General features: G+C 40.9%; 2 protein-coding genes across 2 annotated transcripts; both read left to right on the top strand.

Annotated features, from left to right (window-relative positions):
* The first annotated feature begins 371 nt into the window (after positions 1-371).
* Positions 372-13,027, top strand: LOC131113750 (excitatory amino acid transporter 1-like). Its single transcript, XM_058064268.1, has 9 exons — positions 372-510; positions 2,449-2,586; positions 3,707-3,911; positions 4,016-4,058; positions 6,627-6,907; positions 6,991-7,224; positions 9,862-10,056; positions 10,132-10,266; positions 12,817-13,027. Exons 1-9 carry the CDS (start codon positions 372-374, stop codon positions 13,025-13,027), a joined length of 1,581 nt encoding a protein of 526 aa, XP_057920251.1.
* Positions 13,028-17,123: 4,096 nt separating this feature from the next.
* spra (sepiapterin reductase a) lies at positions 17,124-25,622 on the top strand. The gene is made up of 3 exons (XM_058064269.1): positions 17,124-17,514; positions 20,662-20,952; positions 22,071-25,622. The coding sequence occupies exons 1-3, from the start codon at positions 17,223-17,225 to the stop codon at positions 22,259-22,261; spliced, it is 774 nt and encodes a 257-aa protein (XP_057920252.1). The 5' UTR covers positions 17,124-17,222; the 3' UTR covers positions 22,262-25,622.
* Positions 25,623-27,389: the final 1,767 nt, after the last annotated feature.

Raw genomic sequence — 27,389 nt, 5'->3', positions numbered from 1 at the left:
CTTTTTTTAACATATGAGTAGATATGTCGTTATGCTTCACTGATCATGTTCTTTCCTCAGATGTTGATCTTTTACACTTCAACTTTATCTTCTTTTGTTGTTTATCTTACATGTTGCCCTCCATCATGATTCTATGAGGATCTGTCACTATCTCTGTGTGTGTGTGTGTGTGAGTATGTAACTGATTTGGTGATGGGGAGGCAGTTATTGCAAAGTGGTCTTCCACAATGACAACAAAAGCGAACCATCTCATGATGAGCATGAGTCTTTCAATGAATAAATATGCTCTTCACATGACTGTGAGATGACTGTGAGACGTTGAGACTGTGAGATAGTGTAAACTGTCACTATTTTTGCATGGCTGCAGCAGGATGCAGCGTTTCAGGGAAGGCATCCACATACGGACCATGAAGGCCAAGAGGAAAGTGGAGGAGATTTCCAAAGAGGATGTCCAGACTTTCTTGAAGAAGAACGCCTTTGTACTTTTCACAGTCGGTGCAGTTATTGCAGGTATGGATTCCTGTTCAAACTAAATACGTAGCCACCTTGATCCCAAAGACCGCCTTTACATGCACACAATATTCCAGTTAGGGTTCATATTCTCTTTAAGGCAAGTCGTGTGGCAAGTCATCTACATGCTCATCAGCATATAGCATATTCCCAATATTGTCCCAACCCACGCACAGCAGCCCCCACTCAAGTCATCAGCACAGGAAGAAGGCTGTTCCCCAGCAAAGCTGCAGGTCCAGATGGGCTATCACCTCCACTACTGAAAGCCTGCACAGAGGAGCTGTGAGACCCTCTATAGCGCATCTTCAAACTGAGCTTGGGGTTGGGTGGGGTTCCACAGCTGTGGAAGACTTCCTTCATTGTTCCAGCCCCAAAGAGACCACCTCCTGGTGAGCTGAATAACTTTGCATGTGATGAAGACTGAAGAATGGCTGCTGAGGCCACCGAGGCCACCGCCCATCGCGCACTTGACCCTCTGCGATTTGCATCCCGGGAGAAAGTGGGAGTTGAGGACACCATCAACTTCTTGCTTCACCAAATCTATCACCCATGGACAGAGGGGGTCGTGCTGTGTAGATTACATTTTTGGACTTCTCCAGCGCCTTTAAAACCATCCAGCCTCAGCTCCTCAGGGACAAACTGACACAGATGGCAGCAGGGTCTCCCCATGTGGGAAGGGATCACAGACCACCTGACTGGCAGACTTCAGTACGTGTGACTGGTGAACTGCAGGTCTTGGACTGTGACCAGCAGCATGGCATCACTGTATGGAAACGGTGTTCGTTTGTGGATGACACAGCCACCATGGGATGTATCAGGAACCGACAGGAGGATGAGCACAGAAAAAGTATCCAGGACCGGTGCTACACAAACCATCTGCACCTCTAGACTACCTAGACCAGGGAAATGGTGGTGGACACACTCTGAACCTGTTCACAACTACTGTATATTACCTGGGAGTGCATCTGGATGATAAACTGGACTGCCAGCATAGATGCTCTGTGCAGTAAAGGGCAGAGCCATCTGTACTTCCTCAGGAGGCTGGCATCCTTCAATTTATGCAAAAAGCTGCCACAGATCTAATACCAGACTGTGGTAGAGAGAGCCCTCCTATATGCACCCTACCGGGGAAAAGTCATTTCAGTCGCTTTTACCTATCATCTTTTCGGTGACAAACCAAAGCTCATGACCACAGGTGAGGGTAGGAACATACATACAGTAGCGGGACAGGTAAACTGAGAGCTTTGCCTCTTGGCTCAGCTCTCTCGTCACCAGTATGGAACGATGCAGTGTCCTCATCACTGCAGGTTCCACACCAGACCCAGAGGTACTTCAACTCCTCTACCTGGGGCAGTGTCTCACCCAAAGATGACCCTCACTATTTTCCAGGTGAGCAAAATGCATTTGGCCTTGGAGATCGAGCACCTAAAAACTCTGTCCATAAAAGTAATGAACAGGGCAGACCTGAAATAGTCCAACCATCACTGGAAAAGAGTCCTACTACTTATAGCCGGCATGTGGACCAAGCTGAACCACCTGTATTAGGTGGTCTGGTGCCCCATATTGCTCACAGGATTCTTCAAGGAATATGGTTCAATGCCTTCACAAAACACATGGGGAAACTCTCAAGGACCCTGCCAAGAGTGTAGAGTTGGTCCACAGTTCCATGGCCAAGACAAAAACCACACTGTTCCTCCTGAATCTATTTCCGTGTTTTTATGACATAATATTGGAATGATGCAAGCATATGCCCGGGTTACCAATTTGATTTTTAATCATGAGAAAATAACCATGATTCCGAATTGGCAATCTGAAAAAGTTGTTTGCATGTCTCAGAGGTTTTTGCTTAGATATTTTGCTTAGAACAGGAATTTTGTGTGCAGGGAAATGTGGTGAAAGGGTATCATACACACTGTTCAGTCTTCCTTCCCCTTACAGGGATTATTCTGGGGTTTGCATTGCGCCCCTACAAGATGTCATACCGAGAGGTGAAATATTTCTCTTTCCCCGGAGAATTATTGATGAGAATGCTGCAGATGCTCGTCCTACCCTTGCTAGTTTCCAGTCTCATAACAGGTAAATTCATCAATTTGTGTGTAGTATGCGTGAGCTGGTAGGTGGTCATCATTTCTGTAGTGGCTATTTGTCCTTCACTAAAATAATAAACGTAACTTATGCTATAATCAAACAGCCACTGATGCACCATGGGTTTTGTTTTACGCAGGCAAAAGAGTCATTGTCCAAACAATCTTGTTCCGTTTCTTCTTCTTTCCTTTTATTACCGAGCAAGCAAACAAACAAACAAACAAAAAAGGAACAAGGGCCTTTTCCTGTTGCCTCTCTTGCGCTGGTACAAAAACCATAGGCCCACCCCGGTCGGTGCATGCTGGTCCTGTGAGCACTGCCTACCTAAATATATTGCAGGTGCCCAGGGTGTTATCCAATGAAATAAACCCAGAAATTAACTACTAATTAACCCCAACAAAATATGATAGATAAACAAAATAAATAAATAACTAACAAGAAAATATTATCAAGTAGTCCAAACAAAACAACAACAACAAAAAATAAATCAACAGATATCAGAAACCTAGGAACACACCAATAAATAGCTCCTACAATTGCTATATTTCCATGAAGATCAAACACCAGCACCAATTGGAGAGCAGCAAGTCAAATGCATGAAATAGATTTTTATACTACGCTGAATAATAATGAATTTGACTGCAGAGAAGGTGGATTATACTGTATATTCAAATTCACCAAGAGGTGACACTTACAACTAAGTATCAGAATGAAAGGATAGGGTGCATGTGCTTCATACACAAATTAAAGGCAAGAGCAAAAATGTTTTTCAGTTCATAAAAAACAAAGCAATGACGAACGTCTGCGAGTAATTGATATGCCCATAAAAACACATAGCTCACTCTTCCACATTTATTAAACCAATTTAAAATATAAAATGATAGATACTCACCACTGCGTGATGATGTAGGATGGTCCATGAAGACATGGAGTAGGAGTCACGGTATAGTCAGTCACAGCACAAAACTATGGTGCATTCAAGGACTACCGAATAAAGACAAAAAAAAACATTATCAGTGAAGTATTAAGACATAAACATATCACAATTTTATAACTAAGAGTCTGTGTTTGGAGAAATAAACAATTGTTGTCTTTATCCTGTGTCCATTAGGAATGGCTGCTTTGGACAGCAAAGCCTCAGGGAAGATGGGCATGAGAGCTGTGATCTACTACATGACCACTACCTTCATCGCTGTCTTCATTGGCATCCTCATTGTCCTCATCATCCATCCAGGAAGAGGATCCAAAGATGAGTTTGGAAAGCAGCAGACAATAGAGCAAGTCAGTCCTGCAGATGCCTTTTTAGATCTGATCAGGTAGCTTGCAAGTGTGTGAGAGAGTAGCATTGTGCGTGTATGGAAGAATCACAACATCATGAGTTGTAATACTAGCTGTAATGCTCTGTGGATTTTCATTTCAGAAATATGTTTCCTCCGAATTTGGTCCAAGCTTGCACACAACAGGTGAGTCACATAATTCTTGTTACAATACGTCTACCTGATTCTTTTTCTCCGTAGATGTGAGAGTCCCTTCCTTTGCAGTACTTTGTTGTCTGCAGCATATCATGCACGGTCTTAAGTGTTCTAGTGACGTCAAAGTACGCAAATGATAAGCTCAGTGACATGAAAGCATACCTATCCACATGTAAGGATACCCCATAATCACATTATACGACATACGTATCTTGGTTTGGACAGTCATGGTTGGGTTCATTAAACAAAACGAAAAACACAAATCTGCTTAGCTTTTGTGTTAACAGCTTTAAAGATTTTTTATATTAGCCAAAAATTGCACACACAATTACAATGGCATGTGCAATGGACACAAAAAAATGTTTGTCCATCATTTATCCCAGGAGTGTTGAGTGTGACCTCATTTGTGGCAAAAATATTGCAAAATTGGAAAGAAAATGCAGTAATTCTACAAGAATAAAGTGAAAAAAATAATGTAACGTAATCAAAATTGAACCTGAATGACGTTGTAAAATGATGAGGAAAAAACAACAACATAGTTTTAGTAGTATGAAGTTGAAATATTAATATATACTAATTTTCAAGCCTATGTATTGAGTTCTAGACTCGTATAGAGCAGCGAAACATGATAACCGACACAGAAAGCTTTCTAGATCTTGTGTAATTTACTCCACCCCCCAGGGCCCCCTCCACGCACACCTCCCATCCAGCCCACTCTGCTGTGATTGGTGACATGCCCAAGCATTCCCACGGACGTCCGGACAGCTGCCGAACCCCTTTTCTTTGATTACTTACACAAAATAAACACAGTTAGGACACAGATAAATTTCTACTTACAGATTGCTCTTCTGACTATTCCACATGACCAACTAGTGCAGTGGTAAGAATCAGGTGGTTGAGCGGTCATTTCCCAACCTGAAGGTTGCGGGTTCGATCCTCCGTCCTCCCATGATCATGTTGTAGTATCCTTGGGCAAGATAAGTGATCGCACAGTCGCTCCGGATGCTGCGTCAACATTAGGTAAATGTGCTAAGAATTAGACTTCAGCAACAGTTTGGCAGATAGTTCTGCCTCGTATTGGGCCCATGTTCACAAAACAGTCCCGTGTGATGTGGTTCCATTGAATGTTTTTGTCTTGCTGACCGGGAATCAGAACTCCAACCACTTATTCCTGACGGTTGCCACTTTAGGAAAGCTTAACAACAAGGGGGCTATTGCTCAACTGGGCAAGTCCATATAAGGAAGTCCAGGTTGCAGTGATGTCAGTAGAACTCGATGTTACAAAAAAAAACAGTGTGCGGAACCATTCAAAACGACTTTCAGGGCTCACTTCCAAATGCACAAACCTCATTATCTAACTCAGGGGTGCTCATTAAGTCGATCGCGATCTACCGGTCAATCGCGGAGGTGGTACTGGTCGATCGCTGGTCGATCGCGGCGTGACATGAAAAAAATATCATCCTAGCATCAATGCCGTCACTTGATTGATATACAGGGCAGCCATTCAGATGACAACTGAATGTTGCCCTTCGGGTGACCAATCAAATCAAACAACGTCTCTAAGTGCAGCAGAACTTACGATGTCAGCCTATCATCCACCCCCGTTACTTGATTGACATACAGGACAACCAGTCAGATGACAACTGAATTTTGACCTTTAGGTCACCGCTCATGCGTAAACAACGATGCAAAGTGCTAAGCTAGTCGGCGAATTGCGAGATTTTAAGCCCTCGCTAAAGTTTATGGTCACTAAAATGAGTGAAGGCGCTGGACCAAGTAAAAAGGCAAAAACATATCACTTCCATACGGAATGGGAGGTGGACTTTTTTTTCACAATGTACATGAACATTTGGAAGTGTGCGTGAGGCTGGCTATCAGCAGCTACTGTCCGGACTATGCATCCCTGGCTGGTTCAATTCAGTGCAAGTCATCAAAGTAAACTCAGGTAATTACAAAAAATGTTAATTGTTAATTATGTGTGTTTTGCAATATTGGCTCATTTGGTTATGTAAGGTACATCAACATACATTGTACGTACAAATAATCCTTAATACATTTGAAAATAAATAGATGTTTTGCATTTTTGTAGTGGGTAGATCATTTTGACTCGGTCATTTTAAAAGTAGCTCGCATGCTGAAAAAGTGTGAGCACCCGTGATCTAACTCATTGGCATTGTTTAACACGAGAGAAGCAGATGTACCTCTCAATTTAGTAGTCAATCTATAGTCCCACCCTAATATAGGGTCATGACTGAAAGAACAACATCATGGATACAAGTGGCTGAAATGAGTTTCCTCCGTAGGATGGCTGGACTTGCCCCAAGTGATCGGATGGGGAGCTCAGTCATCTGGGAGGGGCTCAGAGTACAGCTGCTAGTCCTAGTCTGCATCTAGTCTGGATGCCTTACGGACGCCTCCCTTTATGAGGGTCCGGGCATGCCCAGCCAGGAGAAGGCCGGCGGGATTATGTCTCCTTATGAACCTGTAAATCACACAACGATGATGCAGTATGTGTAATTGTGTAATGCCTCCTCTTCCTCCCTTGTCAAATGTGTCCAGTATAAAACCAAATATGGAAAGCGATCTGTTCATGTGACGGTGACAGTGAATGACACACTCTTCAACACCACCAATGGAACCCAGGAGGTGATGGAAATCACCCGAGAAGAAGTGATTCCAGTGTCCGGTCAGGTGAACGGATTAAATGCGCTTGGGCTGGTGGTCTTCTCCATGTGCTTTGGGCTAATAATTGGCAACATGAAGGAGCAAGGCCAGCTCTTGAGGGATTTCTTTGACAGCCTCAATGACGCGATCATGCGCCTGGTTGCCATCATCATGTGGTAAAACTTGACCTTTCACTTCCTGTACCATTTATCATGTTGCAGTCACACTTATCTAAAACATCACCTTCTCCTCTTCACAGGTATGCTCCTATTGGGATTTTGTTCCTGATTGCAGGAAAAATAGTGGAAATGGATGATCTGACACAGATGGGGGGGCAGTTGGGCATGTATACCATCACAGTTATCATTGGCTTAATGATCCACGGCATTCTAATTCTTCCCACTCTATATTTTGTCATCACTCGGCAGAACCCTTTTATTTTCATTGCTGGGCTTCTGCAAGCTCTGGTCACAGCATTGGGCACCTCCTCCAGGTGAGGTTCAAGTATGACAATTATCCAAAACATAACTGTCATGCTCCTCTATGTCTACAACTACAGTGATCCCTGCACAGTTGCAAATTTATGGTTAAAAATATTTTTTTAAATCTTTTTTCCAGGTCTTTTTATATAGAGTTTTTGACTGATTCGCAAAGGAAATTGCTTGGTCGCAGAAGCTCAATTGCAGAAGAAAGACAAATATTAAAATAAGCATACAATGAAAAGGTTTGGGCACCCCTGGTAATTCCCAAGATTTTCCTTTATAAATGACTGATTGTTGGGATCAACCATTCCAGTTAAATATATCATATAGCATACCAACACAGTGATACGTAGATGAGAAATGAAGTTTATAGGATTTACAGAAAGTGTGCAATAATTATTTAAACAAAAGTAGGTAGGTGCATAAATTTGGGCACCCTTGTTGTTTAATTGATTTGATAGACACTAATTATTGGAATACAAAATTTGGTAAGCTCATTAACCCTTGACCTGCATACACAAGTGAAGCCAATCAAGAAAGGGTATTCAAGGTAGTTGCATCTTCTCTGCAGAGTAGCACCATGGTAGCCTCAAAACAACTGTCAAATGACCTCAAAGCAAAGATTGTTCAACATCATGGTCTAGAGCAGGGGTGGGCAAACTACGGCCCGGGGGCCACATCCAGCCCGCCAAGTGTTTGAATACGGCCCGCCTGTTCTTTCCAAAGTATTTCATTTAAACTCAACATACAACCTGGCATCACGGCTTGAGCCAACCTTTTGATGGTGGAAGTGGCTGTTTTATCAATTTCGTTATTTGATGTGGTCTGTTGTTTACAAAATTCATTCATTCATTTTCTACCGCTTATCCTCACTGGGCTCCAAAAATTATTGTTTGTCTATACGTATGTGCCCTGTGAGTGGCTTGCGACCAGTCCAGGGTGTACCCCGCCTCTCACCCGAAGACAGCTCTTCGGCACATATAGACAAACAACCATTCACACTCACATTCATACCTATGGACAATTTGGAGTGGCCAATTAACCTAGCATGTTTTTGGAATGTGGGAGGAAACCGGAGTACCCGGAGAAAACCCACGCATGCACGGGGAGAACATGCAAACTCCACACAGAGATGGCCGAGGGTGGGATTGAACCCTGGTCTCCTAGCTGTGAGGTCTGCGCGCTAGCCTAATAATAATAATAAATGTAATTTATAATGCACTTTACATCAAATAAATGATCTCAAATTGCACATATAGCAGATTGTATGACACTTTTACTTGTAAAAATGGACTATTACTTGTAAAATACTATAGAGTCTGCCGCGCCCCCCCCCTTTTTTGTTAAATCAAAAGTCAAAAAGTTTGCCCACCCCTGGTCTAGAGGAAGGATACAAAAAACTATCTCAGAGATTTCAGCTGTCAGGTTCCACTCTGAGGAACATAGTGAGGTAATTGAAGACCACAGGCAAAGTTCTAGTTAAGGCCCGGAGTGGCAGGCCAAGAAAAATATCAGATAAGCAGAGGCCAAGGATGGTGAGAACAGTCAAACTCAACCCGCAGACCAGCTCCAAAGACCTACATGACCTAGGTGCACATGGTGTCACTGTGCATCATTCAACGATCAGCTATTCTGGGAGAGTCAGGCGGAAAAAGCCTTTTCTGCTCACATGCCACAAACAGTCGCTTGAGGTATCGTGAGGCACATTTGGACAAGCTAGCTTCAATAAGGTGATGTGGACTGATGACACTAAAATGGAGTTATTTGGACATAACAACTGGCGGTAAGCATGGCAACATTTGGTGGTGGTTCCATCATGCTGTTGGGCTGTGTGCAAGGCAGATGAAAGTATTTTAGTTTTGGGGTGCCCAAATTTATGCACCTACCAACTTTTGTTTAAATCATAATTGCACACTTTCTGCTATATGATATATTTAACTGGAATGGTTGATCCCAACAACCAGTCATTTATAAAGGAAAATCTTGGAAATGATCAGGGGTGCACAAACTTTGTCATACCACTCTAAAAAGCAATGTTATATAAATACAATACAACACAATAGAAATAATATAACATATGAGATTGGCTTATTTATGAATTGACGAGGGTATAAATGCAAAACAAATTAAATGTACACACATACAAAGAGAGAGAAGACATGACACTCATGAATGAGCCTTTTTGGAAGAAAACAGGTCTCATTCACCATAAGTGGGTAATCAATGTACATATAAATAGGTGATAATCTAGGTACAGTGTACAGCATATATGTACCACTGTTTAAAAAGCTGACAATTTCTATATGTTCATGTCTTTATGCTGCCTCAATGTTTTTTTCATCAAGCATAGAAATTTCACATTTTGTTTGAAGGTCTTTAAACACACCATAGTTCTGTGCCTTGACTGTGATTCCATGTGTTCATAGATCATCTATCATTCATTAGTGGGGAGTAGCTGTACATGTTTTGCTTTAAATGTGTTTAAGTGCGTGAGGCATATTTAGGGTTTAAACCTGGATTACGTTATAAATGAACAACTGCAATTGAAGAGAGAAGAGGAAAGTTTGTAGGAAAAGGAGCGAGTTGTGTGACATTTTTATTGGGTTATCAGTTGATGCGAAGGTGACATTTTATTTGTCATCCCCCAGCTCTGCCACCCTTCCTGTCACCTTCAAATGTCTTGAGGAGAACAACAGAATTGACAAGCGAATCACTCGCTTTGTGTTGCCGGTGGGCGCCACCATCAACATGGATGGCACTGCCCTGTATGAGGCATTGGCAGCCATTTTTATTGCTCAAGTCAACAACATGGAGATGAACTTTGGCCAAATAATCACAATCAGGTAAGAATGAATTTAAGAGGCTATAATGAGGAAATCATTGCAAAATTCTGACTATATTGTTCTTTTTTAACCAAGTATTACAGCGACTGCGGCTAGTATAGGAGCGGCTGGCATCCCACAAGCCGGCCTGGTTACCATGGTGATTGTATTGACCTCTGTTGGACTTCCTACTGATGACATCACTCTAATCATTGCGGTTGATTGGTTCCTGTGAGTATCCTGCACTGACACACATACATTACATGTATTCAAACATGCTGCCATGAATTCATTAAAACTTGATTTTGCTCTCTAAACAGAGATTTGCCCAAGAACTAATTATAGCACTCAGGGGAGAAGAATGTAGAGGAACAATAATTTTGCTTTACAATGTAACGAGACAAGACGATGCCCGAGATTGGGTCCATGAAAATAAGATGAGATTTTAACATTAATTTTAGTACAATGAAAAAATATGACTGGACAAACTAATTTTTACATTTAACTCAGTCATAAAACAATGTATGGCTGTATGGCGGTCGAGGGGTTAGGGCGCAGGCCTCACAGCTAGGAGACCCGAGTTCAATCCCACCCTCGGCCATCTCTGTGTGGAGTTTGCATGTTCTCCCCGTGCATGCGTGGGTGGGTTTTCTCCGGGTACTCCGGTTTCCTCCCACATTCCAAAACCATGCTAGGTTAATTGGCAACTCCAAATTGTCCATAGGTATGAATGTGAGTGTGAATGGTTGTTTGTCTATACGTATGTGCCCTGTGATTGGCCCTGTGATTGGTGTACCCCGCCTCTCGCCCGAAGACAGCTGGGATAGGCTCCAGCACCCCCTGCGACCCTCATGAGGATAAGCGGTAGAAAATGAATGAATGAATGAATGCTTCTGGATCAAGGACTCCAAAATTTCAAGCCTTTGATTTTGGACTTGATTTGATCTGCGTTATCTTGACTTAAGATTGACTTGGGTTGCACATCTTTACATGAGATTAAACCTGAGACTTACTTGAGTCTTACATAACACTGGCTTGCTCCTACCTCACATCCACATCCATACATGAATCATCCCTACTTCCATCTCTACTACCACCTAGTGACACACTTCTCCTGTCTCCCTAAAGTCCTGCTCTACATATTTCCTTTTGTATGGAATGTTTTCTGGAGTTACTTTTAACATAGAAACATAATTAGCTTTCCAAAATTAATCATTTCAATTAGAATGCCCGTCTCAGAAATTGCTCGGCTAACTGGGGCAATGAAGAAAAGTTCCTGTCTCCTATAACTTGGATGGTCCAAATATGTCCTCTATGAAGTCTTTAACTTCATAAACCAGACGTAATCCTGAAGAAGCCAGACCCGTTAGTGCTTAATTTAAAATTGTGGTGGATACACTAGTGGAGTGTTGTTTTCCTCATTTCCTGTTGTGGGACCTTATTTTGGTTTCATTACTTCCTGTTTTGCACCATAGGCAGTGACATTTTGTTTTGAAGGGTCAGTCACCACCTGGCGCTGGTTGGTGAGCTGACTGTTTAGTACAGATGGCAGTCTGTAAGTGGCTGGTGAGTCTATGTACGTATGCGACGTGCGATTCATTCACCCTACTTTCTGGTCTATAAGTCGCAGTATTGAAAAATGTGTAGTGAAGAGAAGTAAATATATTTTAGTGGCATTTGTTTAGAATTCTCCAAATCCATCTTTGCAAATTGCTCACTACAGGTAACTACAGTTAACACAGTTGACCTACATTTAGCACAATTTCCAATTGAATAGGTCTTGTTCATAGCAATTGATTGTCCTTTCTCAGGCCAAATGGCCAGCATCATTTCAGTGACGGGCAGTGTGAGGACACCCAGAAGAGGGAGGACAGTGTCATTTTTCTATTCATGCTTAATTTAGTCATAGAATTTGTAAAATATGAAGTTTGGACAAAGAATTTGTTGTTTTCAACACGTAACAGTATGATTTATTATTCATTCACTTTCTACAACTTATCCTCATGAAGGTCACGAGGGTGCTGGAGCCTATCCCAGCTGTCTTCGGGCGAGAGGCGGGGTACACGCTGGACTGGTCGCCAGCCAATCACAGTGCACATATAGACAAACAGCCATTCCCACCCACATTCATACCTATGGACAATTTGGAGTCGCCAATTAACCTAGCATGTTTTTGGAATGTGGGAGGAAACCGGAGTACCCGGAGAAAACGCACGCATGCACGGGGAGAACATGCAAACTCCACATAGAGATGGCCGAGTGTGGAATTGAACTCGATTCTCCAAGCTGTGAGGCCTGCTCGCTAACGACTCGTCCGCCATGCAGCCGCATGATTTATTTATTACTCTAAAATATTTCTGAAAAATTGTGATAAAGTGAAGAAATTCAAAGTGAGAGGGATTATTGTTTGTGGAAGTACAGGTACAATGTACAACCTACATGCACTACTGTTAAAAAAAAGTCCACCATTTTTACGTTTATAATGTGTTTTCCTCAAACATGGAGCTATTGCACATTGTTCAACTGTCCTTGAATGCACCACATTTTGCTGAGAAGCTATTAATTTTCCTTCCATCCAATTTATATGCCACTTATCCGCATGAGGGTCGCAGATATGCTATCCGTCTATCCGGGCCATCTCTAGTATCATTGGAAACTTTTGCTCACTGCTCACTGACATCACATTTTTGCTTTACAGTTTTGTCATAATGCCAGAGTACCATGATGACATTTTCAATGGAGCTGACGGTAACCCCACATTCTCTTATTCTTCGGGCCTAGGGACCGTCTGCGTACCACCACCAATGTTTTGGGGGATTCCATTGGAGCGGGCATTGTTGAGTTCCTTTCTCGGCATGAACTTCGCAGCAAAGATGTGGAAATGGGAAACTCTGTGCTGGAGGAGAAAGAGAGGAAGAAGCCTTACAAGCTCATCTCACAAAATAGCGATTTTGAAAATGACAAGTGTGGTCACAATGAATCGAGCATGTAGTTTTAGTTTACTGCCTTTTAGCATAGTTTGTGAGGCTGAGGCTGTTTAGTTTCTTTTGTTATTGTACACTTTTGTACACGTTGATTTCACGCTGCTTCTGCTGTTTGTCGTGTTTGAGAATCGATGAAGGTTTTACATTCCTCTTCCATCCAAAAAGCAAAAAGTATAGTCTCAAATAGTGGTTTAATGTATCCTCATGTTATCTTCATGCACGGGAGTGGTGTGCAGCTTTATGTGCAACTAGATCATTTAAGTGGAAGTGAAAGTATGTTCAAAATAAACCTGCATTCGAGGGACAAAAACTGCCATGTCAGCGAAAAGCAGAGTGACTATATCTACAATTACTAACGACTACATTGACCTTTTCGTCTACTTTCACCATTTTGTTGCCAACATTTTTTTTCCACACCTCCGGGAGATCTTGATCTGAGATATACTGAGTCTGATCTGGCCATATTCTGTGGCTCCATAGTTGAAGTGGCTGAATGGAGCTGCAGTCATGGTGACAACCCCCAGCGGTTAAGGCGGCCATCGAGCTTAAGGTGTCTTGAAGCCTCACTTGCACGCAGTTTGCTCCTGCAAAGGACAATGGGGTGCCAATGAGTACACTGGTTGTTGAAATTGGTCTTTAACAAGTATAAAATAGGTGTAAACTGTACCACTGCATGTCTGATTCACATAAGTGGGTTAACTTTTCCACCACGTCTCGGAAAAAAGTAATTTGCATCTTGGATCTTCCTTGTGTTCTGTTAATGGCTAATCACAATGACCAAAGCAATGTCTTTTAGTCAGCAATTCCCTCTGCCACATTGTCTGTCTGTTTTGGTTGTAGTTTATTGCCTTCCTCCTGTTTTGCATGTTGTCTACCTGCAGCTACAAGAAAATATAGAGTCCAGCATCTTCTATGTCCCTTGTACGTAAATAAAGGAATTAATACTGTTGCGTGGCATGACGTGGGATGCAGCGGTACACAGCAGGACCAAATGATGCCAGGACTGCTTCATGGATGCGGGATATAGTCTATATAGTCTAGTTATAGTCTAGTGCAGGGGTCGGGAACCTTTTTGGCTAAGAGAGCCATGAAGGCCAGATATTTTAAAATGTGTATCTGTGAGAGCCATATACATTTTGAATGCAATAAAATGTGTGCATTTTTATGTAAGACCAACAGTTTTAGATATAATGAGCTCTAATTACGTAGACCAGGCACACTACCCCACGCCAATGGGGTGTGGCCAGCATACTTTCGTGAGCAGCGCAGTGTCCAATAATAAATCAAATACTTGCTGCCATTAATGCAACTTCTGCTGCTGCATAGTTTTGAACCGTATTCAGTACACGTATTTCATTCTTTTGGCCATCTTCACCAGAAGGCTTGGTTCTGCAACTTTAGCTATTTGACTAAAGGAGGAAAGTTTACATTTACATGTTTTTTTGACATCTCAATGACCGAGGTAGACTAGTAATAACTACCCAGTAATAATCAAGTTTTGGTGTTTGACCTGCAAAACATCATCAGGAAAGATGGATATGGTTGGCCGTATTGCAGCAGAATATAGATGGACGAATTAAAATGCATAAGAAAGTTGTTGATTTTGAATATTATTTTTAACAGTCATTTCTGTGATGGTTCACTTTAAAATGTTAGCAAAAATACATTTTTATTGTGGTAAGAAACGCTTGAGAGCCAGATACAGTCATCAAAAGAGCCCTACCTGGCTCCCGAGCCATAGGTTCCCTACCTGTCTATGGTAGGGAACTGTTTATGTCTAGTGCATGACTATAGTCATGCACTAGACATAAACACCACTTGACAAGGTGCAAATAAGTTGTGTGTGGTCAGTTTGTGCCAATGCGCACCATTTTTGGTCACAAATGACTTGCCAAGTGCGGAATTTATGCGTCAACAGAACGTACACAGTTTGCAAACTCGTCTTCATGCTTTTCATTCATGCTGTGAATGAATTACACGCATTGTCAGGGCAAAATGCGAGGTAACGCGAAGGCAAAATGTGTGCAAGTGTAAATGTCGCTTTATGCCTCGATGGCTTGGGGAACTTCTGGAGGATGTGACAAGTATCGACAGGTCAAGTGGTGCATAGTAACTGCTGTGGCTGAAGCAAATGTTTGGGTGTAGGACGGGGTGGGCAAACTTTTTGACTTATTGACTCAACAAGGGTCATATATATTTGATACACGTGCAAGCTTATCATTGTAACAGCCCAGCTGGAATAATTGGTCTTATTTGATCTGTAAACGTGTCATACAATGTGATATATGTGCATGTGCTTGGATTTTACAGGGTTTTTTTTTAACTGAATAAGACACCCGGAAGTACATAAATAATAAAGGATGTGTGATATACAATATGACCTATGAACAGTAAAAATTGACAAAGAGTATGTGACAGTCCCTCCATTTGTACTTCCCAGACAGTGCAGTGGGTATGGTAAGTTGTGTGTCACATATTTGTTGACTTGTGTTTGTTTGTCAGGATCGCGGCATGTGAAAAGCTACTTAAACCATTAAAAGGTTGTCTCAGATTGACTCTGACCACTTGCAAGTCATGTTGCCAGCTTGTATGTTAAAGTTTCAATGAAATACTTTGGAATGCTTGGCGAGCCCAGATTTGGCCCTGGACCGTAGTTTGCCCACCCCTGGTGTAGTGAGTACTTCAGGAGCACGATTTTCAGTCAGTCTCAAAGAGGTTCTGGTAAACTGTGCAACACCTCAAAGAGGAGAAGCAGTGCCCTGTCTACACTGTGTACAGTGGGGATGGATGCCTGCTGACCTCAACTGTGGAAGGAATACTTTGAGGCTCTTCTCATTACCACTGACGCACCGTCCAAAGAGGAAGTAAAGCCTGTGGACACGAAAGGGGACATGTTCATCACCAGGTCAGCTAGACCAGTGGTGTTAAAAGTCCAGCTTTCAGCAGGATAAAGTTAAATGTTAAAGAGAAAGGACATTTTTTGAAAGTGGTAATATTATGAGAAGCAAAATAAAATAGTTGGCATTTTTTGAAAATGTGATTGGGGAAAGTTTACAACATTATGGGAATAATGTCATAATTTACAAGAACAAAGTTTAAATTGTTGTACAAAATAACAACAGAAATGTTGTCATTTTACAAAAATAAAGTCAAAATGTTAAAAGAAATTTTTTTTTTAGTTGACAGTACCACTGGGCAAAAGTTGACATCAAGATGTTCTTTTTTTAAATCATAATCGTGTCATAATATTGTAAAAAAAAAAAAAAAAAAAAGCAGCTGTAATATTAGGAGTATCAAGTCAAAAAATAATATTAGGAAAAAGTCATATTCTAACAAAAAAGTCATGTTTTTATGACAATTAAACTGTAAAATATCATTTTAGTAGCATAAAATATTTTTTTAGGTTGCAATATGAGAAACAAACAAACAAAAAAACTAAATAAATGGCATAAACTTGATACCAATATTGTCAGATATACATTTTTATGCCAAATTTGGGATGACAATATTGGTGTGCCAATATTATTGGACATTTGCTTAAGACATTTACTGTATTGCTATCCCTGATAGCATGGCTAACATGCTAGTAGCCTGGCTAGGATGCTGGTAGCATGGCTAATTCCCTAGTAGCTTGGTTCATTTAAACTTTATATTGTGAAGATGTAGTATCCCATGCAGTTGTCTCAGGTGTGTGTGTGTGTTTCTTTTGCATTAGTTTTTGAACATGTAGCTGTTTGTGTAATTGTATGTTGTATTGTATGTTTCATGTGCACTGTGGATTCTGTGGTGTTTTGTATCATTTCTGTGGATTGTTTGGATGTTGGATGTGTTTGCTCCTGTCGCCCACCGTGATTTTTCTCAAACAACTATATGTCAAGAAAAGGAATAATTGTATTATTTTGGTGATATTTGTGCTAGATTGTCTTAGTTAAACCGATTAAATGCAAAATAACAAAATCGTTTAATGATCTTGAAACATTTTCAATTTAAGACACATTAGTATCGGCCAGTATCTTCCATGCTCCGTATCAGATCGATACCAACATTGTAGTATCGCCCAGTGGCACTGTGAATAAGAATAAAACCGAGAGATGGCGATAGTGTTGAGTCACGCTTATTAAATACAAGAAGAAGAACCACCGCTCAAGCAGCCAGAAGTCGGTTAGTTCCGCCCAGTTGACCAGCAAGCATTCCGCGGAGAAAATGGAACATCTGGGCCGAGCTCTGTGCATTATCACCGGGGCCTCCAGAGGCTTTGGCCGAACAATAGCGAATGAAGTGTCCCAGCTGGTGAAGCCCAGGTCGGTTTTAATCCTGGTGGCCAGGTCAGGTGACGACCTGCGGGCTCTACAGAAACAGATGTCCGGGTCAGACCTAAAGGTTCGGTGTGTCGTGACGGATCTATCGTCCATGGAAGGAGTGGAGAGTGTCGTCCGAACCGCGAAAGAAGCTTTTTCAGAGGACATCCAACATGTTATTCTGTTCAATAACGCTGGTAAGGTATTGTCCAGCTGTATTGACAACTTGTTACTTTTATACAAATATCATCATTCTGATTGGGTTGCACTGTTTCACTTTGAATTAGAGATGGTGGAATATTGACGAGTCGTTCAAAACTCCCGAGTTTGTTTTTTTTTTTTTACTGACCCGGGACTTGGGGGTTCACAGGTCTCTGTTATTTATTAACAATGTGAAAAAACAACAGATTTGCGTCTTGCCTTATATTAGCTCCCCAATTATCTGTGCCTGTCCGATCTGCTAGCTATTCTTAGCAAAGAAATGTTAGTAAAGCAAAGTAAAGATAATACATAGATTTTTGGTACATATCATGTTTAAGGTGTCTAGTATTGATATATGCATTTGCAATTACTCAACTTTGTTTCATGTAGCCATAGAACTCACAAACATGTCACTGACAACAATTGTGACCAGTGGGATAACCCATTGTATCTACATGCTTATACACATAGGCTAACTTTCTACCTTACTTTCTGCTGCTATGTAACTTTCTCCCAAATTTTACACACAGACACACAACCCCCCACCCACCACACCCACCCACCATTTTGATACAATGAGGATATAATGCCCTTGATGATATAATGGCCTCAGTTCATGGGGTTCCAAGATCACAGATGAACCATTTTTTAAAGGTTAGACCCATCTTCAATGACTTAATCACTCATACAAAATCATGCCGTTACAGGAATGGCCGTCAGTAGATGAGAACATGATACCATACTATAGCCAAGGTGGATGTAAACAATTCATCAAAGGTAAACCAATGGCTTTGGTTACAAGGTATGGAGTCTTGCCTCATCCAATGAATGCACATACCACTTGGAGCCATACTGTAGATTGCACACACTCCTCCCAGTGAGAGGCTTTGGTCAGCGACCCAGCATTATCATAGGTTTGGTAGAGCAAGCTCAGGTGCCTCAAGGTTGCAAGTTCTTCCATGACAACTTCTTTACCACTCTTTCCCCCATGGATGAGATAAAAAAAAATAGGATATAGGTGGTCTGGAACCATTAGGCAGAACCACCTGTTTGATGTCCCATTCATACAACTGAATACCTTCGTAAAGTTATCCAGGGGAACCTCTGAGGTTCTGTGCAAAGGAGAGAAGCTGCTGGTTTGTTGGAAAGACAATAATATTGTCAACCCATGTCAAGAGATGGTACAGGCATCAATGTGCACTTGCCAACAACCAAAATGCATCAGCCAATACCAAGCACATGGGTGGTGTAGACCTCGACGACCTACAGGTATCTCAATCAGGTCAAAAAAGAAGTGGTGGCCCGTCTTTAAGATAAGATAAGATAAGATATGCCTTTATTCGTCCCTCAGTGGGGAAATTTGCATGGTCTATCAACAGCGCTCTGATAAATATGGCCGTCCATTTTACAGCGATGTTATTGGAAGGAGCATCGACCTGCTCAACTTCTCACGGATAGTCTCAGAGTCCCTTCTGCAATGTTTTGGAACGAAACCAGTGAGCCATGGAAGGAGATCTCTACTGAGTAGTAATACTGAAGATCACGCAAGCTACGACACGAAAGCTTCCTACAGGCCTAACTGGCCAATTAACATGATGCACCAGTTCCAGAGACCTCGCCTTTGTGAGAAATGCACTACCTATGCATGTGAGAAATACAAAGTATCACTGCACATGGAGCGCTTCAAGCTGTACCATGCAGTTCACAAACATATCGCTTTGGCGGTTGCATACAGTTACAAACAGTACTTTGGCATCTAGTAAGAAAAGTTGGGGGGAAAAAATGTCTTCGTTCTACAACCCATTTTCCTCCGCTTATCCGGGTCTGGGTTGCGGGGTCAGCAGTCTCAGCTTCACCGGGAGGACACCAAAGTGCTCCCAGTCCAGGTGTGAGACAAAATCCCTCCAGCGTGTCCTAGGTCTGCCCCGCATAAAGTTAGTGTCTTGAAATACATTGATGAATGTTGTGTGTGTGTGTGTATATATATATATATACACAACACGTACACACACAAATACACATGCACACACTAGCAAACCCCCCCCCACCTCCGCACACACATAACACACAAACACGTTGCACAGGTCAAATAGACTTATATTGAGTCTGTCCAGTGGTTGATACAAGTATACAAGTACAAGTATACAAGTACAAGTATCCCACCGGTCACAATTGTGACAGATCATAAAACCAAGTTTTTAACACACTTTTCCATGAAAATTTCTAAAAATGTTGATTGTTTGTTTCCAAGGGATACTAATGAAAAATGATGTGATTATTTTTGTGCCTGGGAAAAATTTGGGATTAAATGGGTTAATGCATCACACATCACAGCATGTATATCAAACGATGCAATTTTGTTAGAGTTTTTTTTTTTTAGATGGATTCATAGTTGAAATAGGTGTATCACAATGACAGCACTTTAAGCTAGCTGAAATTAACTATTTTTTTAACGCACAGAAAATGAAAACAAATAATTTACGTCACCACTAGAGTGTAACATTTACACTTTTAAGTTCTGTCATGCGGCACGATGGGCAATGTAACAATCTTATTTTTATTCACATGCCCCCATGACAATCTGCATACCTATTTTAAACATTTTTATTACTCCAACAAGTATTTTAATATAAGAGGATGAATGGGGTGAATACTCACGCAAGGACTCCTGTGACATTTACATCTGCTGACATGAATTATTAACATTTCATATTGCATTTTATTTCTGGTTCTTGCGTGAGCATATCTAGGCATATTGTCTCGGCTGAAAATCTATTTTGCTTATGGATGGATAATATCTTCAGGCAAAGCTCTTTTTAAAAATGTTTTCCATGTCTTCTCAGTAGATGGTGACACTGTCTCTGAATGAGTTAAACGGTGAAACAGCGGCACTTTCATAGCCCATTTTAAGCTGAAAATAAGCTGAACATAAACCTAGTCCCGACCATGGCGATAAAGAAGAGCGCTACCGTCATTGAAGATGCAAGTCCGGCTTTCCGCTCTATACAGCTCGCTAACTCATGAAACTCGCTTTGCCGAATACACCACTTAGTCTTTTAGATGAAAATGCTTGTCAGTTCTGCTGCCTCATCAGCTATTCACCGTAGAAAATTGCACCTCTCACTCTGTCTCTCTCCTCCAAGGTTCTCTAGGTGACGTGTCCCGTTTCTCCTCAAGCTTCACCAGCATGGCTGAGGTTGATTCCTACTTGTCTTTCAACGTGAGCTCCGCCCTGTGCCTCACTGCCGGCATACTCCAGGCTTTTCCAAAGCAAGCAGGTCTGCGACGCTGTGTGGTCAACATCTCCTCGCTATGTGCCCTGAAGCCGTTCCCCTCCTGGGTGCTGTACTGCACAGGCAAGGCGGCCCGGGACATGATGTTTAAGGTTCTGGCAGAAGAAGAACCAGAACTGCGTGTGCTCAATTATGCTCCAGGTTAGAAGTTGTTCATATTTCAAGCAAACATATGAATTTACTTATACCTATTGACTACAAAAGGCAATGTGTGTGAATGTTGTATGAAAAATTGGGATTTACAGGATATGTGGGGAATTTTTGTGATGTGGACAAGTGTTAACTAAGTGTTTGGAAAATGTCATTCATTTCAATGAAGATTTTTGGGCGTGGAAATGTGGAATTCTGGGAATAACTGGATCTTTTTGGAATTGCAAAAATACATAGCCAGAATATTTTGAAGTAGCGCAATGTTTTCCGATTGGGATGGTTTGAATCTTTTGGCTAATTAGGTTGAAGAAAAATGTTTGTGCTGAGAATACAGCCAAAATATTATAGCAATAATGTCATCATCATGAGAAGAAAGTTTACAAGAGGAAAGTTGAAATAGTTGGAAAATGAAAAGGAAAAACTGCAGCATGAATATAAAAAACTGCAGTTTTGCAAGAATGAAGTCAAAATAATAATAATAAAAAGAGAAAAATGATGAGAGTAACGTTAGGAGTAAACTTGTTATATTATGAGGAAGTAGCTCAGTTGTGAAAATGAAAAGTAATGAAATAAATCTAATATGAGAAACAAAAGTTGTCAGTTTTATGTTACAAAAGGAAAAGAATATTTAAGAAGAAAGTTAAAAAAACAGCAAAAATGGGGGTGGGGGAGTGAAGGCTTCATGAAAGGCTTCTTCACCAATAACACAAAGCTTTTCTGTTTCACATATTTTACAAAATATCAAAATGCGTTGGTGCCCTATGGTGTAGTAGGGCAGGGGTGGGCAAACTGCAGGCCACAGGCTACATCAGGCTCACCACCAGTCTTAATCCGGCCCATTGGGCATTTTCAAATGACTGTTTGTTAACCCTTTAGCATCAACTGTAGCTGGCAACATGACATGCAGTGCTACTGTGGGACGCTTGTGGCCCTGCGGGTGTTTACAAATAATGGTTGAATTTACACATTCTGTTTAGTGCTTAGTTTTTTATTCCCCATGTAGTAGCAATAGTTAGTTATGTGATGTGTTAACTTGCTGATTATGCGATCAATTGAAACAACAAGATTGTACTCTTAATTCCAAAATGACCAAAGTGTTTTGTGTGCAGGTCCTTTGGACACAGACATGCAGGCGTTGGCCCGGACCCAAACAGCTTTTGGCAGCATGAGGCAGGCGTTTGCAGACATGTTTGCTCAGGGCCAGCTGCTCACGTGTGAGGCCTCCTGTGCCAAGCTGATGAAGCTGCTGCTAGAAGACAAATACACATCAGGAGATCACATTGATGTATATGATGTGTAGATGCTGGGGCTATATATTAAGTAAGCATACTTTCTCATTGAGGTAGCACCCAACTATATATAATGACGATTTTATACCGTGATCAACCTGTACTGATTGTTGAAGCTATTTTAAAATTGTCTTATGTCAATGATATGTATCTTGATACAGTAATCTCGCTTCATATTTCACGGCTTTATTCTATCACATTTTTTCATTGATAAATCATTGCCATTTCATGATTGAATATGGCCCATAAATAGTCCAAAATCAGCTTTTTAAAGCATATTTTCTGCCTAAATGAAGCACTGTCAAGAATAAAAATAGCTAAATTAAATAAAATACAAATATAAGGCGCCCTGCAATTAGCTGGCAACCAGTCCAGGGTGTCCCCTGCCTCTTGCTCGACAGCTGGGATAGGCTCCAGCACCCCTGTGACCCTCGTGAGGATAAGCGGTAGAAAATGAATGAATGAATAAATAAAATACAAATATAAGGCGCCCTGTTATTGGCTGGCGACCAGTCCAAGGTGTCCCCTGCCTCTCACCCAAAATCAACAGAGATAGGCTCCAGCCTATCCCTGTGACCCTAGTGAGGAAAAGCAGCATAGAAAATGGATGGATGGACAAATATAAGGCTTTCAGAAGAATGTCATAAAATACCTGCAAAATTCCTCCAATGCTAACATGTGAGTCTATTTTATGACTTATATGTGTTTTTTTTTTATTAATATTGATTATATTGGGTAGTAGGAGTGTAAAGGTGACTATGGGGGTGTTATTTCATGTCTAAAGGACTCTAATAATGTTAAAACCCTTATTTACTATTTACAAGGTTGTAAACAGGTTTTCTATCCTCCTAAATTTGTCATTTACCCTAATTTATGGTGTATACTACTAACTACTACTACTTTTTTTCTTAAACATTGAACCCTGTGGTTTATACAGCGGTGCAGCTAATGTTAAATTTTAATCCCATGACATAACCTTTATTTCAGAACTAGTACTAATTGTAGTACTAATTGCCACTGAGCTTGTCGTTAGTGCTTCATTTGGCAGGATCCAATCACAAGCTATCAGTGCAGTCACAACAAGCTTGTCAGCCCATTGGAAATTGAATAAGGTTGTGATATTACCGTAAAACAATATAACGGTCATCTTAGAAAGATCACTAAACTCATCACACAGCAAGTTAACACTCAAAAGGTATACCTGAGAAATATAAAAACGCACCAATACGAGTTTAAAATGAAAGAACGACTTTTTTAAAGTTTTCCCACAATGCATTGCTTCTGAGCAACACATTCATTGGTGTGCTGCAATTATTTCAGCCTCCTCTGGCTCCTTCTGGTAGACAGAGGCAGACATTGCAGCACCATCTATACACCTAACAAGTTCTTATGCATCTTGTTCTGAGTGACACATGCTACAAAATCTTGTTATTTTGTTAGATATTTTTACTAGGATTACGGAGGACCACATGTGCCTTGACAATTTAGCATCCTTGATTTATTCCGATCATGATTTAATGGGGGGCGGTGGTCTAGGGGTTAGCGCGCAGACCTCACAGCTAGGAGACCAGGGTTCAATCCCACCCTCGGGCATCTTCTGTGTGGAGTTTGCATGTTCTCCCCGTGCACGCGTGGATTTTCTCCGGGTACTCCGGTTTCCTCCCACATTCCAAAAACATGCTAGGTTAATTGGCGACTCCAAATTGTCCATAGGTATGAATGTGAGTGTGAATGGTTGTTTGTCTATATGTGCCCTGTGATTGGCTGGCGACCAGTCCAGGGTGTACCCCGCCTTACGCCCGAAGACAGCTGGGATAGGCTCCAGCACCCCCCGCGACCCTCGTGAGGAAAAAGCGGTAGAAAATGAATGAATGAATGAATGATTTAATGGTGCCGATTCCAATACCGGTCATCCATGAATGACATTGGCCGATACCAATGGCATGGATTAACTGTCCATTTTTCTGTGTACTGTATTTAGGAGTGTTATTGTCCAGGGTTGCCATTAGACAATTCCAAGGGCCCCTGGCAAGCAGGTCATGTTCTAAATGTCAACAAATAAATAGTGTTCGGAGGACAGGACCTAATTCGTATGACAACAATAGGAACTTGAAAAACATATTACATAAATCGGGTATGTACTATCTACTTCTCTCTAGGACAAAAGCGAGCTCCAAACTAACCGCATTGCTTGTTTGTTTTAAAAACAAACACAGTGGTGAAAAAGTCACATTTGGAGTCTGAAAAGGAGAGTTCTCAGCGGAGAATTCTAGCTAGTTACCTGGTAGATGTGGTGTAAAGAAAGGTACAAGAGAAGTCGAGCACCAATATGTTTATTAAGGGAGTGATCAAACACTGGCATGGATTGGAGTAGCCTGGGTCACGCTGTCATGTCTGTGTTGTCATGACATGAATTGTCATATCACCGCCACACATTTACAGTGTTGGGCACGTTACTTTAAAAAAGTAGTTAGTTACAGTTACTTCTCAAAAAAAGTAACTGAGTTACTCCACTACAAAAGTAACTAGTTACCAGTAAAAGTAACTATTGCATATTGCATATATTGCAAATTTTCTTGCATATATTGCATATTCTCTGATTGGCTGAAGACGCAATTTTACACCAGAGCCAATCGTCATTGCTTATGTGTTATCTCACCCCCTCCCTTGTCACCCTGCAACATTAGTTATGAAGTCGGTGATATATTTTTAGGCGGCTTCAGTAACGTGCAGTAACGTGTCAAAAATGAGTGTCAAAAATGATATCGGCATCAGTAAAAAATGTAAAAAAAAAATGGTGGAGAGTAAAAGTAAAAATAATTAGTTTGATTACCTGTTACTGAAAAAAGTTAGTAACACTAATGTTATTTTAAACGCCGTTCTTCCCATCACTGCACTTCTATGTTTTTTTGTTATCGGCTTTCAAAGGCATTTCTCAGCATATGCCGATCATGTGTATTTACGGAAATTGGTGGATACTAATCTCTGGCCGATCTATCGGAGCATCTCTCGTATTCACATACATTTTGTGAACTAAACATTCTTCATGTTTTCATTTTCCTTTGTCTGGTGTCCCATGTGATGCATGTGTCATTGTTTAAATAAATGGTTTAAATGACTCACCATTATAGCTGTATGTAATAATACAATAACAATCATAATGTATGTTGTATGGTCTCTAAATATAGTTCTGTCCTTCCTTATCACTGTACTGTACAATGTGAATGATTCTTGACCAAACAGTATATAAAATATCACATTCCAAAATGTATATTTACAAAATCAGGATCGATACCTCTACCTACCCTCACGACCCCAATGAGGGTTAAGTGGCACAGAAAATTAATGATCAATAAATTATTGATTACGCTATTTGTGTGTGATTTTTTAAAAATGTGTCAATAATACAGGATTGGAGCTCAATTGTTTGGGGATTTGGTTAGATTAGGGTTTGGATCAGAGTGTCCAAAACGTTCTCCAGTAAAGGCTATGTAGTGAACTACTGGGAGACTTCAATGCCCATGTGAAAGGGTGCGATCTGGACATCCTGGCATCCTCAACTGGCTCCCTGTTGTGTATCGTGTTCAATATAAAATCTTGGTCCTTACATATTGAGCCCTACATGGACAGGCTCCTGCATATATTGATGATCTCATCAAGCCTTACACCTCTGCCCTGAGGTCATCTGGGCAGAATTTGTTAATGGTTCCACAAACCTCCTTTGATACGCAAGTAGCTAGATCATCTAAAATCTTAAGATTTTCGATATTGGTTTAGACAAACATTTTAACCCATACTGAATCAGACCTGTTGATTGTATTTTGTATATTTACTAATATGGGCTTTGTGAAATACTGAGAATAGCGCTATACAAATAAAGTTTACTTACTTACTTACCCGTGCGGTGCAATTATTGGACTTCTGTGTGAACCACCATTTATTTCTTTACACCAGGGGTGCTCATTAAGTCGATCGCGAGCTACCGGTCGATCGCGGAGGTGGTACTGGTCGATCGCTCGTCGATCGCGACGTGACATTAAAAAAATATCATCCCAGCATCAATGCCGTCACTTGATTGATATACAGGGCAGCCATTCAGATGACAACTGAATGTTGCCCTTCGGGCGACCAATCAAATCAAACAACGTCTCTAAGTGCAGCAGAACTTACGATGTCAGCCTATCATCAGTCCCCGTTACTTGATTGACATACAGGACAACCAGTCAGATGACAACTGAATTTTGACCTTTAGGTCACCGCTCATGCGTAAACAACGATGCAAAGTGCTAAGCTAGTCGGCGAATTGCGAGATTTTAAGCCCTCACTAAAATGAGTGAAGGAGCTGGACCAAGTAAAAAGGCAAAAACTGGACCAAGTAAAAAGGCAAAAAACATATTACTTCCATACGGATATGGAATATTATACGGATATTATGATACGGATATTATCCATGACTGATAAACATTTGGAAGTGTGCTTGAGGCTGGCTATCAGCAGCTACTGTCCGGACTATGCATCCCTGGCTGGTTCAATTCAGTGCAAGTCATCAAAGTAAACTCAGGTAATTACAAAAAATGTTAATATTATGTTAATAATAATAAATGTTAATTATGTGTGTTTTGCAATATTGGCTCATTTGGTTATGTAAGGTACATCAACATACATTGTACGTACAAATAATCCTCAATACATTTGAAAATAAATAGATGTTTTGCATTTTTGTAGTGGGTAGATCATTTTGACTCGGTCATTTTAAAAGTAGCTCGCATGCTGAAAAAGTGTGAGCACCCCTGCTTTACACCATGTTTGAACATAAGGATGTCCACAAGTGCAACTGGAACCAGGACACCCAAGGCCGCTGGTCTGTGATCAACTTTGTAGTTGTATAATAGTTCCCATATTCTAGACCAGGGGTGGGCAAACTTTTTGACTCGCGGGCCGCATTGATATAACACAATTTCCAGGGGGGGCAGACTATATATTTTACACGTAACAGTCCACCTGGTATTATTGTATCTGTAAAATTGTCATGCAATCTGCTATTATTATTTATTATTTTATATTTATATTTAAATATTTTAAAAATAATAAAATATTATAATAATTAAAATACAATTAAAATAATAATTATTATATTAT

Source organism: Doryrhamphus excisus, chromosome 2 (genome assembly GCF_030265055.1).
Source record: "Doryrhamphus excisus isolate RoL2022-K1 chromosome 2, RoL_Dexc_1.0, whole genome shotgun sequence".
In the NCBI taxonomy this organism is placed as follows: Eukaryota; Metazoa; Chordata; class Actinopteri; order Syngnathiformes; family Syngnathidae; genus Doryrhamphus; species Doryrhamphus excisus.
Note: the sequence above shows the minus strand (reverse complement) of the source record. Positions and strands in the feature narration are given on the sequence as shown.